The 17,932-nt window shown below is 47.3% G+C and overlaps 1 protein-coding gene across 2 annotated transcripts in view; it reads left to right on the top strand.

Moving 5' to 3' along the window:
* Positions 1-2,903: 2,903 nt before the first annotated feature.
* Positions 2,904-17,932, top strand: part of tmprss15 (transmembrane serine protease 15) — a 146,720-nt gene continuing 131,691 nt past the window's right edge. For both annotated transcript variants that reach the window (XM_072513134.1, XM_072513133.1), the window contains exons 1-3: positions 2,904-3,112; positions 6,625-6,764; positions 7,864-7,931. In XM_072513134.1, coding sequence (XP_072369235.1) covers positions 2,965-3,112; positions 6,625-6,764; positions 7,864-7,931 — 356 coding nt within the window. In that variant the 5' untranslated portion in view covers positions 2,904-2,964. The remainder of the gene's footprint in view (positions 3,113-6,624; positions 6,765-7,863; positions 7,932-17,932) is intronic.

Below are 17,932 nucleotides of genomic sequence, written 5' to 3'. Positions count from 1 at the left end.
CACATGGTCTATGTCTGAGTGGCACGCTATGAGCTCTGTGCTCTGAGCTATCTCCTGTTAGAATGCCCGGGAACTGTGGTGTTCCCTGTTTTATTGTGCGTGTGCTCTCGCTGGTGATTGGCTGACAAACTCCACCGTCCTGCCCTCAACTCCACCGTCCTGCCCTCAGCTCCACCGTCCTGCCCTCAACTCCACCGTCCTGCCCTCAACTCCACCGCCCTGCCCTCAACTTCACCGTCCTGCCAACTCTCTGTAACCCTTCAACCCATTACTAATTAAATCGGTCTAACACCTCCTTAAATTTACTCAATGTCCCAGCATCCACCGCAATCTGGGGTAGCGAATCGCATCGATTCAGGACTCGTTGGGAGATGTAGTTTCTCCTCAGCTCTGTTTTAGCTTTGCTCCCCCTTACCCTGAGACTATAACCACTCATTCTGTAATGTTCCACAAAGGGAAGCATCCATGCCATGCCTACTTTATCCATACCTTTTATCATCTTATACACCTCAATTTGATCTCTCCTCGTTTTTCTAAACCCCAGAGAGCATTGACGTAAACTGTTCAATCTCCCCTCATACACAAACCCCTCATCTCTGGAATCAACCGAGTGAACCTCCTCTGAACTGCCTCCAATCCCACTACATCTTTCCTCAAATAACGGGACCAAAACTGTGCACAACAGTCCAGGTGCGATCTCACCATCGCCTTGTATATTTGCAACAACACTTCCTTCCCTTTATACTCAATTTCTTTAGCTATAAATGCCAACATTCCATTTGCTTTCCTTATTACCTGCTGCACCTGCATGCTCGTTTCCTGCAAATCATGCATGGGCAGCACAGTAGCACACGTGGCTGATACTGTGGCTTCACAGCGCCAGGGTCCCAGGTTCGATTCCCCGCTGGGTCACTGTCTGTTTGGAGTCTGCACATTCTCCCTGTGTCTGTGTGGCTTCCTCCGGGTGCTCCGGTTTCCTCCCACAGCCCAAAGGGGCTGGTTTAGCACAATGGGCTAAATAGCTGGCTTTTAAGGCAGGCCAGCAGCACGGTTCAATTTGCGTATCAGCCTCCCCAAACAGGCGCCGGAATGTGGTGATTAGGGGCTTTTCACAGTAACTTCATTTGAAACCTACTTGTGACAATAAGCGATTTTCATTTCATTTTATTTCAAGACATACAGGTTAGATGGATTGGCCATGCTAAATTGCCCTTCGTGTCCAAAAAGGTTAGGAGGGGTTATTGGGTTATGAGGATAGGGTTGAAGTGAGGGCTTAAGTGGGTCGGTGCTGACACGATGGGCCGAATGGCCTCCTTCTGCACTGTATGTATCTATGGGGACACCCAGATCCCTCTGCATCGGAACGCCCCAAAGTCTTTCCCCATTTAGATGATAAGTTGCCTTTCCATTTTTCCAACCAAAATGGATAACCTCATACTTATCCATGTTAGATTCTATCTGCCACATTTTGGCCCACTCACCTAACCTATCTATATCCATTTTTAATGTTCTTCTTTCCTCATTGCAACTTGCTGTGGACGATATGGACGATAAGGGAATAGTGTAGATGGGCTTTAGAGTGGTTTCACAGGTCGGCGCAACATCGAGGGCCGAAGGGCCTGTACTGCGCTGTAATGTTCTATGTTCTATGTACTGTTCCACCTATTTTAGTGTCATCTATAGTACCTTCGATCTCTGTATCCAAGTCATTAATATAGATTGTAAATAGCTGGGGCCTAAGGACCGAACCCTGTGGCACCCCACTAGTTACATATTGCCATCCAGAAAAAGACCCATTTATCCCCACCCTCTGACCTCTATCCAAGCCACTAAATTACCCCGAACCCCATGTGATCTAATCTTTTGTATTAACCTTATGTACGGCATCTTATCAAAGCCTTTCGGAAGTCAAGATATACTACATCTACAGCATCTTTGAACAACTCGAGCAAATTAGTTGAACATGATTTACCCTTCATAAAATCATGCTGACTCTGATGGATTGCATGTTGACTTTCCGTAACAATGAATTCCAACAATTTCCCAACTACATATGTTGAACTAACTGGTCTTGCAATTTCCTAAATTCTGCCTCCCTCCCTTATTGAATAAGCATTAGCATCTTTCCAATCTACTGGAACCTTTCCCCATGTCCAGGGAATTTGGGGATATTATAACCAATGGATCCACTATCTCCACTGCCACTTCCTTTAACACCCTAGGATGTGGAGATGCTTTATCCTCAAGTGGATGTGAAGAATTCTGTGGAGCTATTTCAAAGATCGGGGAAATATCCTCAGAGACACGACCAACAACTGTCCCTCAGCCAACATCACCAAATCAGCGGGTGATTTAGCGCAGTGGGCTAAACAGCTGGCTTGTATTGCAGAACAAGACCAGCAGCGTGGGTTCATTTCCCATACCGGCCTCCCCGAACAGGCGCCGGAATGTGGTGACTAGGGGCTTTTCACAGTAACTTCATTGAAGCCTACTTGTGACAATAAGCGATTATTATTACTATATCAGATCATCTGTTGTTTGTGGGAGCTTGCCTTGTACAAATTGAGTGCAGCGTTTTATACATCACAACCATGGCTACACTTCACACAAAGAAAGTCTTACACTGACTGAGTGTTTTGGGACATTGGATTGAGACATTGCGTAAATGTAACTACCTTCTTTCCTGTTCCGAAGTGTCACGTCTAGCTGATAATTAACATTTTATAACTTTCTTTACACGTACAAGTCAACAGATAAGAAGTTTACATTTTTAGGGCTGTGATTTGACAACCAAATGCGTTATGCAGTTAGGCCTCATTAAGGGTGTACTAATCAGTATTGGCATCGCAGGTTTAAAGTTGCCGTCAGCTACCGGCTGACTGATATTAGTAATTCAGTTTGCAGCCATCTGTCTCTGCACGTTTGAGGTGCACTGTGTGTGGAAGTGCCGACAACACTTACAACATGTGTGGCGGCTTAAGAGGCTTCAGAACGAAGCGGAGGTTCAGCACTTTCGAAATCATGCTGATTAGCAACTTTCTCCTTCTGCTGACTGCATGTGCTGGGTTGATAGCCTTCGGATGGCTTGTGATCCATCAACCCCCTGCTGTAGGTGAGTTTATTTTAGATCGGATTGACGTTCCTGTGCGACATGCAGTGTTTGAAAGCAATATTTAACCCCGCGTGGTGCAGCAGTAGTTCACGGATCTTAAAGTGACGCCACATTCATAGAATCGTAGAATCCCTACAGTGCAGAAGGAGGCCATTTGGCCCATCGGGTCTGCACCAACCCTCTGAAGGAGCATCCTACTCCCCCGCCCTACCCCCGTAACCCAATAACCCCACCTAACCTGCACACCTTTGGACACTAAGGGGCAAATTAGCAATACCACTTCTCACCACTGTGTTACTGTGGCGCCCATCATTCTTTCATGCCATAGAATTCTCGATCTCCGGTGTGACATTTTGCCAAAGAGAAGCCCTTCTCCACTCGGACAATCAGCACAGTAGTCACTTTTGAAGCCTTGCCTGGGGGATTTCAAACAAGCCCAAGGTGAGACCCCAAGGGGTTAGCTGCCTGACCTCGTAGCCACAGCTGGAAAACAGGACAGGTCATCATAGAATTTACAGTGCAGAAGGAGGCCACTCAGCCCATCGAGTCTGCACCGGCTCTTGGAAAGAGCACCCAACCCAAGGTCAACACCTCCACCCCATCCCCATAACCCAGTACCCCCACCCAACACTAAGGGCAATTTTGGACACTAAGGGCAATTTATCATGGTCAATCCACCTAACCTGCACATCTTTGGACTGTGGGGGGAAAGCAGAGCACCCGGAGGAAACCCACGCACACACGGGGAGGATGTGCAGACTCTGCACAGACAGTGACCCAAGCCGGAGTCGAACCTGGAACCCTGGAGCTGTGAAGCAATTGTGCTATCCACAATGCTACCGTGCTGCGCTAAAGAGATAATAGAATCTATTTATTCACACACGATTCATATTTCTCCTCACTCACTTTCAAAAATAGATTCATGCATTTGCGTCTTAGGGATGTCTTGTTGGAGATTGGTTGCACAGTTACGGGTGTTTACTTGTTGGTGGTATTTTCATGTTAAGTAACATGTAGGAACAAGGGAGCTGGAGAAGGCCATATTGCCCCTCACTATTTAATAAGATTATTGCTATGATGTTAAATAATCTTTATCGTCACAAGTAGGCTTATATTATCACTGCAATGAAGTCACTGTGTAAAGCCCCGAGTTATCATATTCCGGCGCCTAATATATATGTATCTTTGTTGCAAATCCATGAATACTTTGGAGAACAAAATTATATCAATCTCAGTTTTAAAATTACTATTGATCCAGCAAGAATTGCTGTTTGTAGAAGAAAGTACCAAACTTCCATCACCCTCTGTATCAAAGTATTTAGTTTCACTCCTGGAAGGTCTGGCTCTCATTTTTAGACTATGGTCCTGGACACCCCAACTCAGGAAAATGTTTTTTCTCTATCTACCCCGGCTATTTCCTGATTCTATCCTGAAAACTTGAATCCAATCACCACTAAATGTTCTGAATTCTAGGGTGTACGATCCTAATTTGTGCCAGCTCTCTTATTAGCCCTGGAGTCCAGGTATCATTGTGGTGGATGTGCAGGTTAGGTGAGGTTACGGGGAAAAGGGAGGGAGGAGTGGTGTAGGTGGGGTGCTCTTTCAGAGGGTCGGTGCAGACCCGATGGGCTGAATGACCTCCTTCTGCAATGCAGGGATTCGATGATTCTTTAGTAAATCTACATTGCAATCCCTGCAAAGCTAAAATGCCTTTCTTATCATAGTATCATAGAATTTACAGTGCAGAAGGAGGCCATTCGGCCCATCGAGTCTGCACCGGCTCTTGGAAAGAGCACCCTACCCAAGGTCAACACCTCCACCCTATCCCCATAACCCAGTCACCCCACTAAGGACAATTTTGGACACTAAGGGCAATTTATCATGGCCAATGTACCTAACCTGCACATCTTTGGATTGTGGGAGGAAACCGGAGCACCCGGAGGAAACCCACGCACACACGGGGAGGATGTGCAGACTGCACACAGACAGTGACCCAAGCCGGAATCGAACCTGGGACCCTGGAGCTGTGAAGCAATTGTGCTATCCACAATTCTACCGTGCTGATCGAAAGTAGGGATGATTGCAGGGTTGGAGGAGTGTTTTTATGTCAGACAGGTTTTCAGTTTAAGGAGATGGTTGCAGTGTTAAGCAGTGTTTGCATTATTCTCAGTAACTACACAGTCTCTTATTTTCATGTCCTTAATCCCCTGGTGCCATGTCTCTGTGGGAAACTGAGTGGTTTGCTTGGGATTTAAAGCCACTGATTCCTTGAACAGGATTAATATTCATTGGAGACACTGGACAGCAAATCGCAGAGCAACGCCCCCAATTTTCTCTTTATATAAACAAAAAGGTGGAATCAATGTTCTGTCATGAAGCAGTCCATGTACAAAGATCTGGACAATATCCAGGCTTGTGCTGACAAGTGACAAATAACATTTACACCACACAAGTGCCAGACAATGACCATTTCCACAAGAGAAACTTTTACCATCTCCCCTTGACATTCAATGGCACTGCCATCACTGAATCCCCCACTCTCAACGCCTTGAGTGTTATCATTAACCAGAAACTCAACTGGGCTAGCCATATGAATACTGTAGCTACAAGAGTAAGTCATAGGTTAGGAATCCTATGACGAGTAACTCACCTCCTGACTCAACAAAGCCTGCCCACCATCTACAAGGCACAAGTCAGGAGTGTGATGGGAAACTCTCCATTTGCCTGGATGAGTGCAGCTCCAATAACACTCAAGAAGTTTGACATCATCCAGGCCAAGCAGACCGCTTGATTGGCATCCCTTCCGCAAACATTTACTCTCTCCAACACCGACACACAGTAGCAGCCGTGTGCACCATCTACAAGATACACTGCAGGAACTCACTAAGATTCCTCAGACAGCACCTTCCAAATGCACAACGATTGCCATCTAGAAGGATGAAGACAGCAGCACATGGGAAGACCACCACCTAGAAGTTCCTCTCCAAGCCACACACCATCTTCATTTGGAAATATATTGCCGTTCCTTCATTGTCAACGGGTCAAAACCACGGGTCACCCTTCTGAACAGCACCATGGACTGCAGTGATTCAAGACAACAGCTCATCACCACCTTATCATGGGCAACTGGGGATGGGCCAAGAATGCTGCCCTTGCAAGCAAAGCCACACCCCTTGAATGAATGAACAAAAATCATTACAGGTTCTAATTTTAGTTGACCTATTTCATGTCTAGCACGAGGGGGCATAGCTTTAAATTGAGGGGAGATAGATATAGGGCAGATGTCAGAGGTAGGTTCTTTACTCAGAGAGTAGTAAGGGCGTGGAATGCCCTGCCTGCAATAGTAGTGGACTCGCCAACACTAAGGGCATTCAAATGGTCATTGGATAGACATATGGACGATAAGGGAATAGTGTAGATGGGCTTTAGAGTGGTTTCACAGGTCGGCGCAACATCGAGGGCCGAAGTGCCTGTACTGCGCTGTAATGGTCTATGTTCTATTTTATTTGCAGATAATCATAACATGACCAACCAGTCTTCGCAAGTCTCAAGGGGCTCCTTTAAGATCACCCAAGGAGCATCGTACACAGCTCTTTTGCAAAACAAATCGTCACCACAATTCAAAGCCCTTGCCTTCGATGTCGAGCACCTGGTATGCGTGATCTAGTAATCAGTTATTCCCTTTAATACCTCTATTAAGCCTCCGAGGAGAGCAGAAGATAGAATTCAATCAGCCTTTTGTGGCAAAGCTGACTGGTGGCAAAAAGCTGTCACACTGTTCGAGGACATAATGAGATGATTAGATTTGCTGGTACTGTTACTAAGGTCTATTACTCGGTACAATACTGAAGGAGATGTACAGTCGGAGGTGCTGTTTCTGGGCCACGTTCAGCTCATGCTTTGTACATTTCTTATTATTTTTATTCCGCATAGAATTTACAGAACATAAACAGACCATTCACCCAACTGGTGCAATCCAAATTGTCTCCTCCAATGCTACTTTATCTGACCCCAGCACTGTAACTTCCTATTGCTTTCTCAAATCATGTGTGGACTCGCTAAAATGTCCTTTAGGGAAGTAAACTTGCCGTCCTGACCTGGTCTGGCCTACATGACAATACAGACCCACAATCACAATGTGGTTGAGTCTTAAATGTCCTCTGAAATGGCCAAGCAAACCGTTCATTTGTATTCAAGCTCTACAAAAGGACAGAAAATGAATGAAACCAATGTGCTGGGCTCCTCGATCATAGAGGATGGGGGTGTTTGCGGAGCCTCTTTCTCCAGTGAGTTGTTTAATCGTCCAGCACCATTCACGGCTTATGGCTGTCATTGCTTGGCTACTCAAGACCCTCAATTGGCCCAAGCATTGTCATGCTGTCCTTCGTCTTCCCTACCATTGTTAAAATACCAGTGGACGTGGGTAGATGATGGGCAAATATCACCACAATGGTACCTGATTTTATGGCCCCCGGCTGCGGCCTGCTCCCCGGGGTGGGTGGGAGGGAAATTCAACCAATATTTCAGTAAGTGATTGGCCAATTATGGAACAGGCTGTCCATGGTGATGGCTAGAGTAGTCAGTATCAATCCATCCAATTACAAATTCATTAGGTTTATTTCAGAAAGTATTATTTTGGAGTACAGAATATGTGTAATTTGAGACTTTACATATGGTGAGCATAGTATTCTGGGGAGGAACAGGTGATTTGCGTACGTTTTGTGTAACATGGGAATAATTGTTTTTCATAGATTCAGAGAATGTTCTTGCAGGGTGGACTCCGTGAAGAATACAGAGACTGTCACGTTCTACAGTTCAAGTAAGTAGCTCACAGATAACTTGATATTGACACAATATTCAGATAATTACACCTACCCTTTGCATATTCAAGTTGCTAGCAATGGTTGTGCATGTGCACTAGGCTCTCACTGTGTTTTTTGGTCCTTGCATGGTTTATCCCTTGGCTGACATCATTGGTGCGTGCCAAGTGTTAGTCGATGTTAGTGCTGCTTTGTGGCTGCACTCTGCTCAAGGAGATGCTCGCCCCAGCTCGTCCTGTCCTCCGCTGGCCTACTCCTTCCACCACCCTGGACTTTCACTAGCCGTCTCTTGAGCCCTCTCTCTTCCATGCCCTCACCTCCCTGATCCCCCACTGACAGCACCTTCATGCCCCCACTAGCTGTCTTGTGATCCCCCACTGGCCCTTCCCTGCACTCCCACTGGCGGCCTCCTGAAATACCCCCTTGGTGACCTCCTGGGACTCCATGGCCACCTCCTGTGTTCCCACTAACCCTCCCCCAAGCACCCACTGGCTGCTTCCTGTTGCTCCACTGGCATTCCCCTTTGCCCCCACTGGCCCTCCACCATAGAATCATAGAATTTACAGTGGAGAAGGGGACCATTCAGCCCATCAGGATGCACCGGCACTTGGAAAGAGCACTCCACCCATGCCCACACCCTATCCCCATAACCCAGTAACCCCATCCAAACTTTTTGGACACTAAGGGCAATTTTTAGCATGGCCAATCCACCTAACCCGCATATCTTTGGACTGTGGGATGAAACCGGAGCACCCGAAGGAAACCCACGCAGACACGGGGAGAACGCGCAGACTCCGCACAGACAGTGACCCAAGTCGGGAGTCGAACCTGGGACCCTGGAGCTGTGAAGTAACTGTGCTAACCACTATGCTACCAAACAAAGAACAAAGAACAAAGAAATGTACAGCACAGGAACAGGCCCTTCGGCCCTCCAAGCCCGTGCCGACCATGCTGCCCGACTAAACTACAATCGTCTACACTTCCTGGGTCCGTATCCTTCTATTCCCATCCTATTCATATATTTGTCAAGATGCCCCTTAAATGTCCCTATCGTCCCTGCTTCCACTACCTCCTCCGGTAGCGAGTTCCAGGCACCCACTACCCTCTGCGTAAAAAACTTGCCTCGTACATCTACTCTAAACCTTGCCCCTCTCACCTTAAACCTATGTCCCCTAGTAATTGACCCCTCTACCCTGGGGAAAAGCCTCTGACTATCCACTCTGTCTATGCCCCTCATAATTTTGTATACCTCTATCAGGTCTCCCCTCAACCTCCTTCGTTCCAGTGAGAACAAACCGAGTTTATTCACCGCTCCTCATAGCTAATGCCCTCCATACCAGGCAACATTCTGGTAAATCTCTTCTGCACCCTCTCTAAAACCTCCACTCCTTCTGGTAGTGTGGCGACCAGAATTGAACACTATACTCCAAGTGTGGCCTAACTAAGGTTCTATACAGCTGCAACATGACTTGCCAATTCTTATACCGTGCTACCCAAGCCCCCACCCTGTGATTCTCCAGTCTCCTGGCATCGTGAGCCACGGCCTACCGGCAACAATGATAGTCAATGAATTCAGGGCACCCAAATAACACTGCGGCTCAATACCTGCATGTCCATCTGAATATCTTTCGCACGACAATCAGCTTTCACAACATTTTAATGCAAGATGTGTTGCAGTGCCAGTACTTGTGAATATACGTGCAGTCTGGGAAATAATGTACAGGGAAGTGTAACCTTGTAAACAGAGTTTTCTGACTGCCTTTTGGGTTGTTTGTACTCTGGCTAACATGACACTCTAATCCAGAGAGAATTCAAAAAATCTCTTTTAGCATTTCTGCAGGCCTGCTGGATTTTAATGATCAGAGCTCAGCAGTCACTGGCTTTGACCCCATAGGCATTGCAATGATGTGCGAGGGAATCTGCAGTCAAGATGTCAACAAGCTCAACCAAACAAATTCAGGGCAACAGTTCGTCCCTTTGAAACCTACTGGACTGATCATTCAGCTCAACAACTTTACCTCATGTCTGTCGCCATCTATTCATGATGTGGAGATGTCGGCGTTGGACTGGGATGGGCACAGTACGAAGTCTCACAACACCGGGTTAAAGTCCAACAGGTTTGTTTCGAATCACTAGCTTTCGGAGCACTACTCCTTCCTCAGGTGAATGTGAGGAAGGAGCAGTGCTCTGAAAACTAGTGATTCGAAACAAGCCTGTTGGACTTTAACCTGGTGTTGTAGACTTCTTACTATAATGGACAGGACAACTTTTTGGCAAATCTGCATTTTAGAGCAGTTAGCCTCACTGTGATGTACAGACTCTTGAGGTACCTGAGGCTTTGGGATTCAACCTCTTCACTTCAGCAACCATGGATGTGTGCCACTCAGCACCGGTTCCCACAAGTGGGGACCAGGTGGAACGGCACCCGTGGGGATCTCCCACGGCTGGAGGCCCCAACTGCATGCCCTTTGGGCAGGCTGGTGCCACTGGGGCATCTTGGCAGTGCCACCTGGGTGCTAGCCTGCCACTGACAGGGTGCCCAGCTGACACTGCCAGCTGGCATGAGCCCTTCCAGTTTGGTGGTGCCAAGCTGGCATCTTATGTGTGCGATCGGGCTGGTGTTGCCTGCCATGAGTGTGTGCCACGGGAGGGCTGGGGATCCTCCCATAGTGCGTTTGGGCTGGGGGGTGGTCGGGGATTGTTTTGGGGCCTAGGAGATTGGGATGCCATTTAACAATGGCATCGCAATCTCCAGGTACAATGGGAGTTCCGGTGAGCGGAGCTGTACAAACCGGTGCTATGTGCAGCCTTGGCCAGGGGTTCCCTCTTCAGGCACCTTATTCAACGTGAGCCAACATGCCCTGGATCCATGGGGTGATCGACGGGATGCATGTCCCCTTACAGGCACCTGCAGGTGACAGGCCGCTCTACAAAAACCAAAAGGGGTTCCACTCGATGAACGTGCAGCTGATATGTGACCATATTATGCACATCTGTGCCCGATACCCGGGCAGTGTGCACCACACCTTCATCCTGGCACACTCGGTGATTCCTGACATATTTGAGATCCCCCCCCCCCGACTGGAGTTTGTCTCCTGGGTGACAGTGGTTATCCAATGCGGTCATGGTTGATGACGCCTATCCAAATCCACAAACCGATGTAGAGACCCACCACAACGACGCCCATGCAGCAACCAGGGTGTGATCGAGCGATGCTTCAGCCTCCTGAGGATGCGGTTCAGGTGTCTGGAGCACTCAGGAGAGGGTCTCCTGTATGATGCTGAGAGGGTCACCCGCATCGTGGTGGCCTGCTGCATCCGCCACAACACCGCGCAGCAGAGGGGCGACATGCTGGATGAGGAGGATGAACTCCAGGCCTCGTCTGGCGAGGAGAATGCAGGGCAGGGATTGGGGGGGGGGGGGGCAGGACATGGAGCCCAGGCAGGCACGGGAGGCCGCACGATGTGTGCGCCTGGGCCAACGCAGAGGGACACTCTGATAGCATCCAGGTTCACCGACGAGAGGTGGAGGGAAAAGGCCAAGGGCACAGGCACCTTATCTCCCCCCCCCACCCCCCCCCCCACCCCCCTCCCCGCCCCCATTCCAAGGCCATGCCATCAGAAGTTCCCAAAGGATCCTTGGGGTGATGGTGGTGGGGATAGTCGGGGGAGTGGGGGGGGGGGGGGGGGGGGGGGGGTGGTGGCGGAGGGGTGAGCCCAGGTCACCCACAAATCCAACTGATTCCCAACCCCGCACCCCCTCTGTCACCCTCTGTGGCCATCCCAGACCAGCCCACTCCTCACCCACGTCTGACAGGGCACAGAGGCAGGTTGTAACAGTGTGAACAGGTGTTTAACGTGACAACGTATATGTAGATTTGTGCCCTAGGTCCTATAAATAATCTGTGCCCTGCACCCGTGCCAACTTAATTGGTGTCTAATTTTCTGGCCTTACAGGCCCTAACGCTGTGCCGAGGTGGTTCTCTGGACGGTACATCAGGAGTGTATGCGCCCTGCTGTGGCTCCCGCCATGCGACCTGGGACCCCTTTGGTGGCTGTTTTCTGGGAGTGACCGAGTCAGGATGGATCCGGCTTCTGCTTGGGTGTCCCAGGCGGTGTGGTGCTCCCTGTTCTGCCCGCTGTCCACCTGATGTGCCAGGGACAGGAGGGGGGGGGAGGGGGGAAGTCCGAGGTGCTGCGCTGTTCCGGCCCCTCTCTGCGGGTGTCACCGGCACAGCCCCATCACCTCCCCCTCCTTCGGGGTGCCCGGTGGCCCCTGGGCTACTTTATGGGATGGGGTTGCAAGCAGAGCTATCCCTTGAGGCTCCCCCACCACCTGGCGCTGCAAGCCATGGAGGGGGTGGTGAGGGTGGTGGTGTGAATGTATGGGTGGGGGTGAGGGTGGGGCTGAGGGTGGTGTGGGGTGATGTTGGGGAGAGAGGGTGTTGACACTTGTGTCGCAGGGAGCCGCAACTCAGTGGGGTCTCGCTTCCTCACCCACAGCCTGTTATGGGCCAGGGTTTAGAGAACCCCAAAGTGTATTCTGGAGTTCACCTGACCCACAACTTTTAATAGACTTTTAATAATTGTCTTTAACTTTTAATAATTAACTTTTAATAATTGCTTCACAGCTCCAGGGTCCTAGGTTCGATTCTGGCTTGGGTCACTGTCTGTGCGGAGTCTGCACATCCTCCCCGTGTGTGCGTGGGTTTCCTCCGGGTGCTCTGGTTTCCTCCCACAGTCCAAAGATGTGCAGGTTAGGTGGATTGGCCATAATAAATTGCCCTTAGTGTCCATAATTGCCCTTAGTGTTGGGTGGAGGTGTTAACCTTGGGTAGGGTGCTCTTTCCAAGAGCCGGTGCAGACTCGATGGGCCGAGTGGCCTCCTTCTGCACTGTAAATTCTATGATAGAGTGTGGTTAGGTGGAGCACACCGGCCTACTTTACAGGTGTAGTGCAACAGAGAGCTAAAGTACTTTTAAATTAAAACAATGTTTATTTATGAAACCAGGTCACACTTTATAAACCCACAGTAAACTATCAACTATCAACACCAATAATCCCCACAAAGAATACAGTACTCTATAAGTAACCCTTAATCTTTCCTTGCAACATCCATAAGACATAAGACCCTTTTTAACACAGAGATCAGGTTTAAATTCACTACTGGGAGCAGTTATCACATTGAAATTCTCAAATGATCTGGAGGCAGTGTTTAGATTGCAGAGAGATGCTTATACAGCTGTTTGTTTTGTCTGCAGCTATCCAGCTCTCAAAACGAAACTAAAACACATTGTAGCTGCCTGCTCAAAAATGAAAGTGAAAGACAGACAGCCCAGCTCCACCCACTTTCTGACATCACTGCAGCTATCTGACAAACACCCATTTCTTAAAGATACACCCACTACAGCTATTCGATAAACACCTGTTTCTTACAGGTACTAGCAGGTGACACCTCCCTCCAAGAAAAAAAATAAACCATCAACTTAAAGATGGTTTCATTTTTCACCTTTTCACTTTCCTTTAAGAAATATGGACAGTGACTATTCGTTTTTTTGTTGACAAACCAAAGCACACAAACATTTAATAATAACATAGTCCATTTTAGTTCTTCTTCCTCCCACTGGAATCCTTCTTGATTGACAGTCCCTTTGGACAAGAAGGTCTCTGAGTGATCCGTCCATTTCTCTACGCCTCGGCATTTCTCTTTTCAGGTCACATACATCAGTTCAATCTGATCACAGAGCCCCTTGTAATTCTCCAACACAGGAGCAGTGGTTTACACAGCTTTCAGGCATTCCACTGTCCACTTAAATTTGCTACGCTTCTTTAGCAAGTCCATCAGATGCTTTAAATGTTCTTTCCATGTCTGGCTAGAGGTTAACAGATCGTCGATGTATACCGCACAATTAGGTAATCCTGAAACAACTTTGTCAGGTCACCGTTGAAATGTAGCTGTGGCGTTTTTCATGCCAAATGGCATAGCTTTGAATTGGTATATACCATCTGGAGTCACAAAAGCTGAAATCTCCTTCGCCCTTTTGGATAAAGGTACCTGCCAGTAACCTTTAAGTAAATCCAGTTTGGAAATAAAAGCTGATTGTCCCACCTTCTCAATGCAATCCTCCAAACTTGGGATAGGATAAGAGCCCGTTCTTGTAACTGCATTAACCTTTCTATAGACCACACACAACTGTTGAGTACCATCTGGTTTTGGTACCATCACTATGGGTGAGCTCCATTGGCTCCAACCCACTTCAATTATGCCATTTTTAAGCATACTTTCAATCTCTTTGTTAACCTGTGCCAATTTTAAAGGGTTAAGTCTATATGGATGCTGTTTAATTGGAACAGCATTTCCCACATCTACATCATGTATAGCCATTTTAGTACTTCCCAATTCATCTCAACAAACTTGCCCATGTGATATCAGTAACACTTTCAGGTCAGTTCGTTTTTCCTCTGGAAGGTAACTCAACAATTTACCCCAATTTTTAAGAACATCCTGGTTTTCCAATTTAATTTGAGGTCTGTCAAATTCAAAATCATCTAGATTTGGTTCGTCACTTTGAGTTAGAATCATTAAAAACTCCTCCTTTTGCTGTCCTTCCCTTTCAAAGTACCTTTTAAGCATAGTCACATGACATGACACACGTGGTGAGTTTTCCTTCTATCCGGCGTACTTACCACATAATCCACCTCACTTAATTTCCTTTCAATCTGGTACGGTCCACAAAACCTAGCTTTTAAAGGTTCACCTACCACTGGTAACAACACTAAAACTTTATCTCCACTGGCAAAATTACAAACTTTGGATTTCCTGTCCACTACCCATTTCATCAGATGTTGTGCAATTTTTAAATGCTGTCTAGCCAATTCACCTGCTCTATTTAATTGTTCCCTAAAATTTGACACGTAATCCAATAATGTAAGTTCCGATTTCTCACTCATCGATTTTCCCTGAATCAATTTAAGTGGTCCTCTTACCTCATGACCAAAAATTAGTTCAAAAGGACTGAATTTGGTTGACTCATTAGGTGCATCCTTAATTGCAAACAGTACGAATGGAATTCCTTTATCCCAATCCTCTGGAAAATCTTGACAATAAGCCCTCAACATTGTCTTTAACGTCTGATGCCATCTTTCTAACGTTATCTGCGATTCTGGATGGTACGCAGTTGATTTAAATTGTTTTATTCCTAAGGTATCCATAACTTTGAATAGCCTTGAGGTAAAATGTGATCCTTGATCCGATTGTATTTCTGTGGGTAAGAAAGAGAAAATGCTGGAAAATCTCAGCTGGTTTGGCAGCATCTGCTGGGAGAGAAAAGAGCTAACGTTTCGAGTCCGATGACTCTTTGTCAGAGCTTTGACAAAGAGTGATCGGACTCGAAACGTTAGCTCTTTTCTCTCCCTACAGATGCTGCCAGACCTGCTGAGATTTTCCAGCATTTTCTCTTTCGTTTCAGATTCCAGCATCCGCAGTAATTTGCTTTTATCCAGTATTTCTGTGGGTAGTCCATATCTAGTAAAGAATTTAAGTAACTCCTGCACAATCTTTTTAGCTGTAATATTGCGAACTGGAATGGCCTCTGGAAACCTAGGAGACACGTCTTTTTAGTCAAAAGATATTGATTCCCACGTTTTGTTTTAGGAAGTGGTCCTACGCAGTCAATTAGGACCCTTGCAAAAGGTTCCTCTAATGCTGGAATGGGTATTAAGAGCGCTGGTTTTATCACTGCTTGAGGTTTCCCTATCGCTTGACATGTGTGACATGATCGACAAAATTTAACAACATCTTTATGTAGTCCAGGCCAATAAAAATGTTTTTGGGTTTTAGCTTGTGTTTTCCTCACTCCCAAATCACCTCCAACTGGTACCTCATGTGCAACTCGCAACACCTCCTTTCTAAACCCTGCCGGCAATACTACTTGATGAACTTCTGCCCACTTTTCATCCGCCTGCATATGTAAAGGTCTCCATTTTCTCATCAAGACATCATTTTTACAGTAATAATGGCGCTGATTCTCCGGTTGCTGAAGAATCGGCGGACCGCGTCGAGGCATCGTCGCGTGAACCGCGCGCCCCCGTGGCATTTCTCCGAGCCGGCCCGGGATCAGACAATCCCGCCCAGAGTCTCTACATGGGTGCCAACAATCTGGCTGTCGGGTTCACTCTGACCAGCACCCTGCTCCCCGGAACCCGCTCTCTTTCCTAATTGGTCGGGATATGCATGCTCCCACATAGTAGGCCTCGAGCCAGTCACATGGTTTGAGAGGGCACACCTCTTAAAGGGGCTGCACTGACACATCCCTCAGAACCCCCCCAGCTTTGTCCCTCAGTATCATATTTACAAATAAGCTCTATAAAATAACCATATACAATATAAGGCTGAGGAAACAATAGGGAATAGAGTGCAAAACAGTCCATCACCGAGTTAACCTATCTGGGAATGTCCTGGGTCTTGTGGACCGCCTTAATCCCCCAACTGGCTCCTCCAACTCAGAAATAACAATGTTGTCATCCTTGGCAGATTGTCCCTGAGTGTCAACCAGCCCGTAGGGTCATTTCCTTCTGTAGCTTGTTCCTGGATCAACGATGGGGCCTCCTGGAGACTCCCGGATTCTCTTTGTTCCGGTTCCACCACAGGAGCACTGGTGTTGCTCCACGTATTGCAGAAGCATCACGATGATATATTGGGAATCCAGTTCTACACGTCTCAAAACTTGCTGACGCACAAACCCCGTCAACTTCAGCCTCTCGATGTTCAGCGATAATCCGTGCGTCTTGAACAGAACAATTTGAGAGTGGATGGTGGTTTGCAACTGTAAAGCAGAAAGCTATACCTTAATGGGCTGGATTCTTCAGTCGAGCCTGCTGCAAGATCGGCACGGGTTGACGTAGACCATGTAAAGGTCAATTGACCTCGGGTGGGCATTTCCGGAAGCTGGGAGTGCGCGGTTGGAGAATCCCGTCCAATGTTTTTACCCAGCCCCTTATTTAATCAGGAATCAATTGCTTATAATATGAATATTGCTGAAAACAGAGATGTATTATCGAAGCTTTATGTTTGGCACTCATCAGGACAAATAAAACAATGTCAAATCTCAAAGGACCACAACAACTTATGCTGCAGAGGTAACTGAAACAAAAAGGAGCGAGCTCGAACCTTTAATCTTTTTTGAATTACTTGCCGGCTTGGGGAGTTTATAGTCGCCCCTTCCATTCTCCATCGGGACATTTCGGCCAATCAGCATCAACTTGCCAACCAATCAGCACTCTTTTCTCCTGCACTATAAACTGTTGTTTAAAATTTGGCATTCTTGTGTTTGTCTTGATGAGGAGTGAAGATGAACATGTGTAACCTGCCTCCTCTATCAGCAATATTTGAGTTGTGTGCTAACAAGCGACTGATGATATGAAGAAGTGCGCTGCCGTTGTTTCAGATTCAACCTGTTTCCACACCGGCTGCACCTCCAGAGAGGAATCAAAGAGATCGCATTCCAACGTCTATCAAGATATCCCTGTGAAATCAATAGCCCTGACATTGCAATCCTGGTTAAAGTTAGGCAGCCCGCTACCACATCGCACAGTCTGACTGGCAAATCATTTCATGGACATTAAGCTAATACGTAGAATTACAATTAAATGCCCTGCAAAAGCGTGCAAAAAAAAACGATCATTATATCACATGAGAGACTAGAGTCTGTGGTGACTCCATTTACATTGCTCTTACACATTCGGGAATTAATAATTTTATTTAATAAGCTGGTTACAAGAGCGTCTTTCGCTGCCCCTCTAATCTGCCTCACAGCGTCCAACCAGCGAACGGTGCAGCCAAATCCTCAGCCCTCACTAGGTCACGGAGCGGACTCGCAACGGAAAATCCCGGCCCTCTTCTGAAATACTGGGCCTCCCTCAATACAGCACCAGGCTGTCAGACTGGGTCAATGGCCTCACGTTTCCAGACTGGGTCACTGTCTGTGTGGAGTCTGCATGTT

Source organism: Scyliorhinus torazame, chromosome 8 (assembly GCF_047496885.1).
Source record: "Scyliorhinus torazame isolate Kashiwa2021f chromosome 8, sScyTor2.1, whole genome shotgun sequence".
In the NCBI taxonomy this organism is placed as follows: Eukaryota; Metazoa; Chordata; class Chondrichthyes; order Carcharhiniformes; family Scyliorhinidae; genus Scyliorhinus; species Scyliorhinus torazame.
Note: the sequence above shows the minus strand (reverse complement) of the source record. Positions and strands in the feature narration are given on the sequence as shown.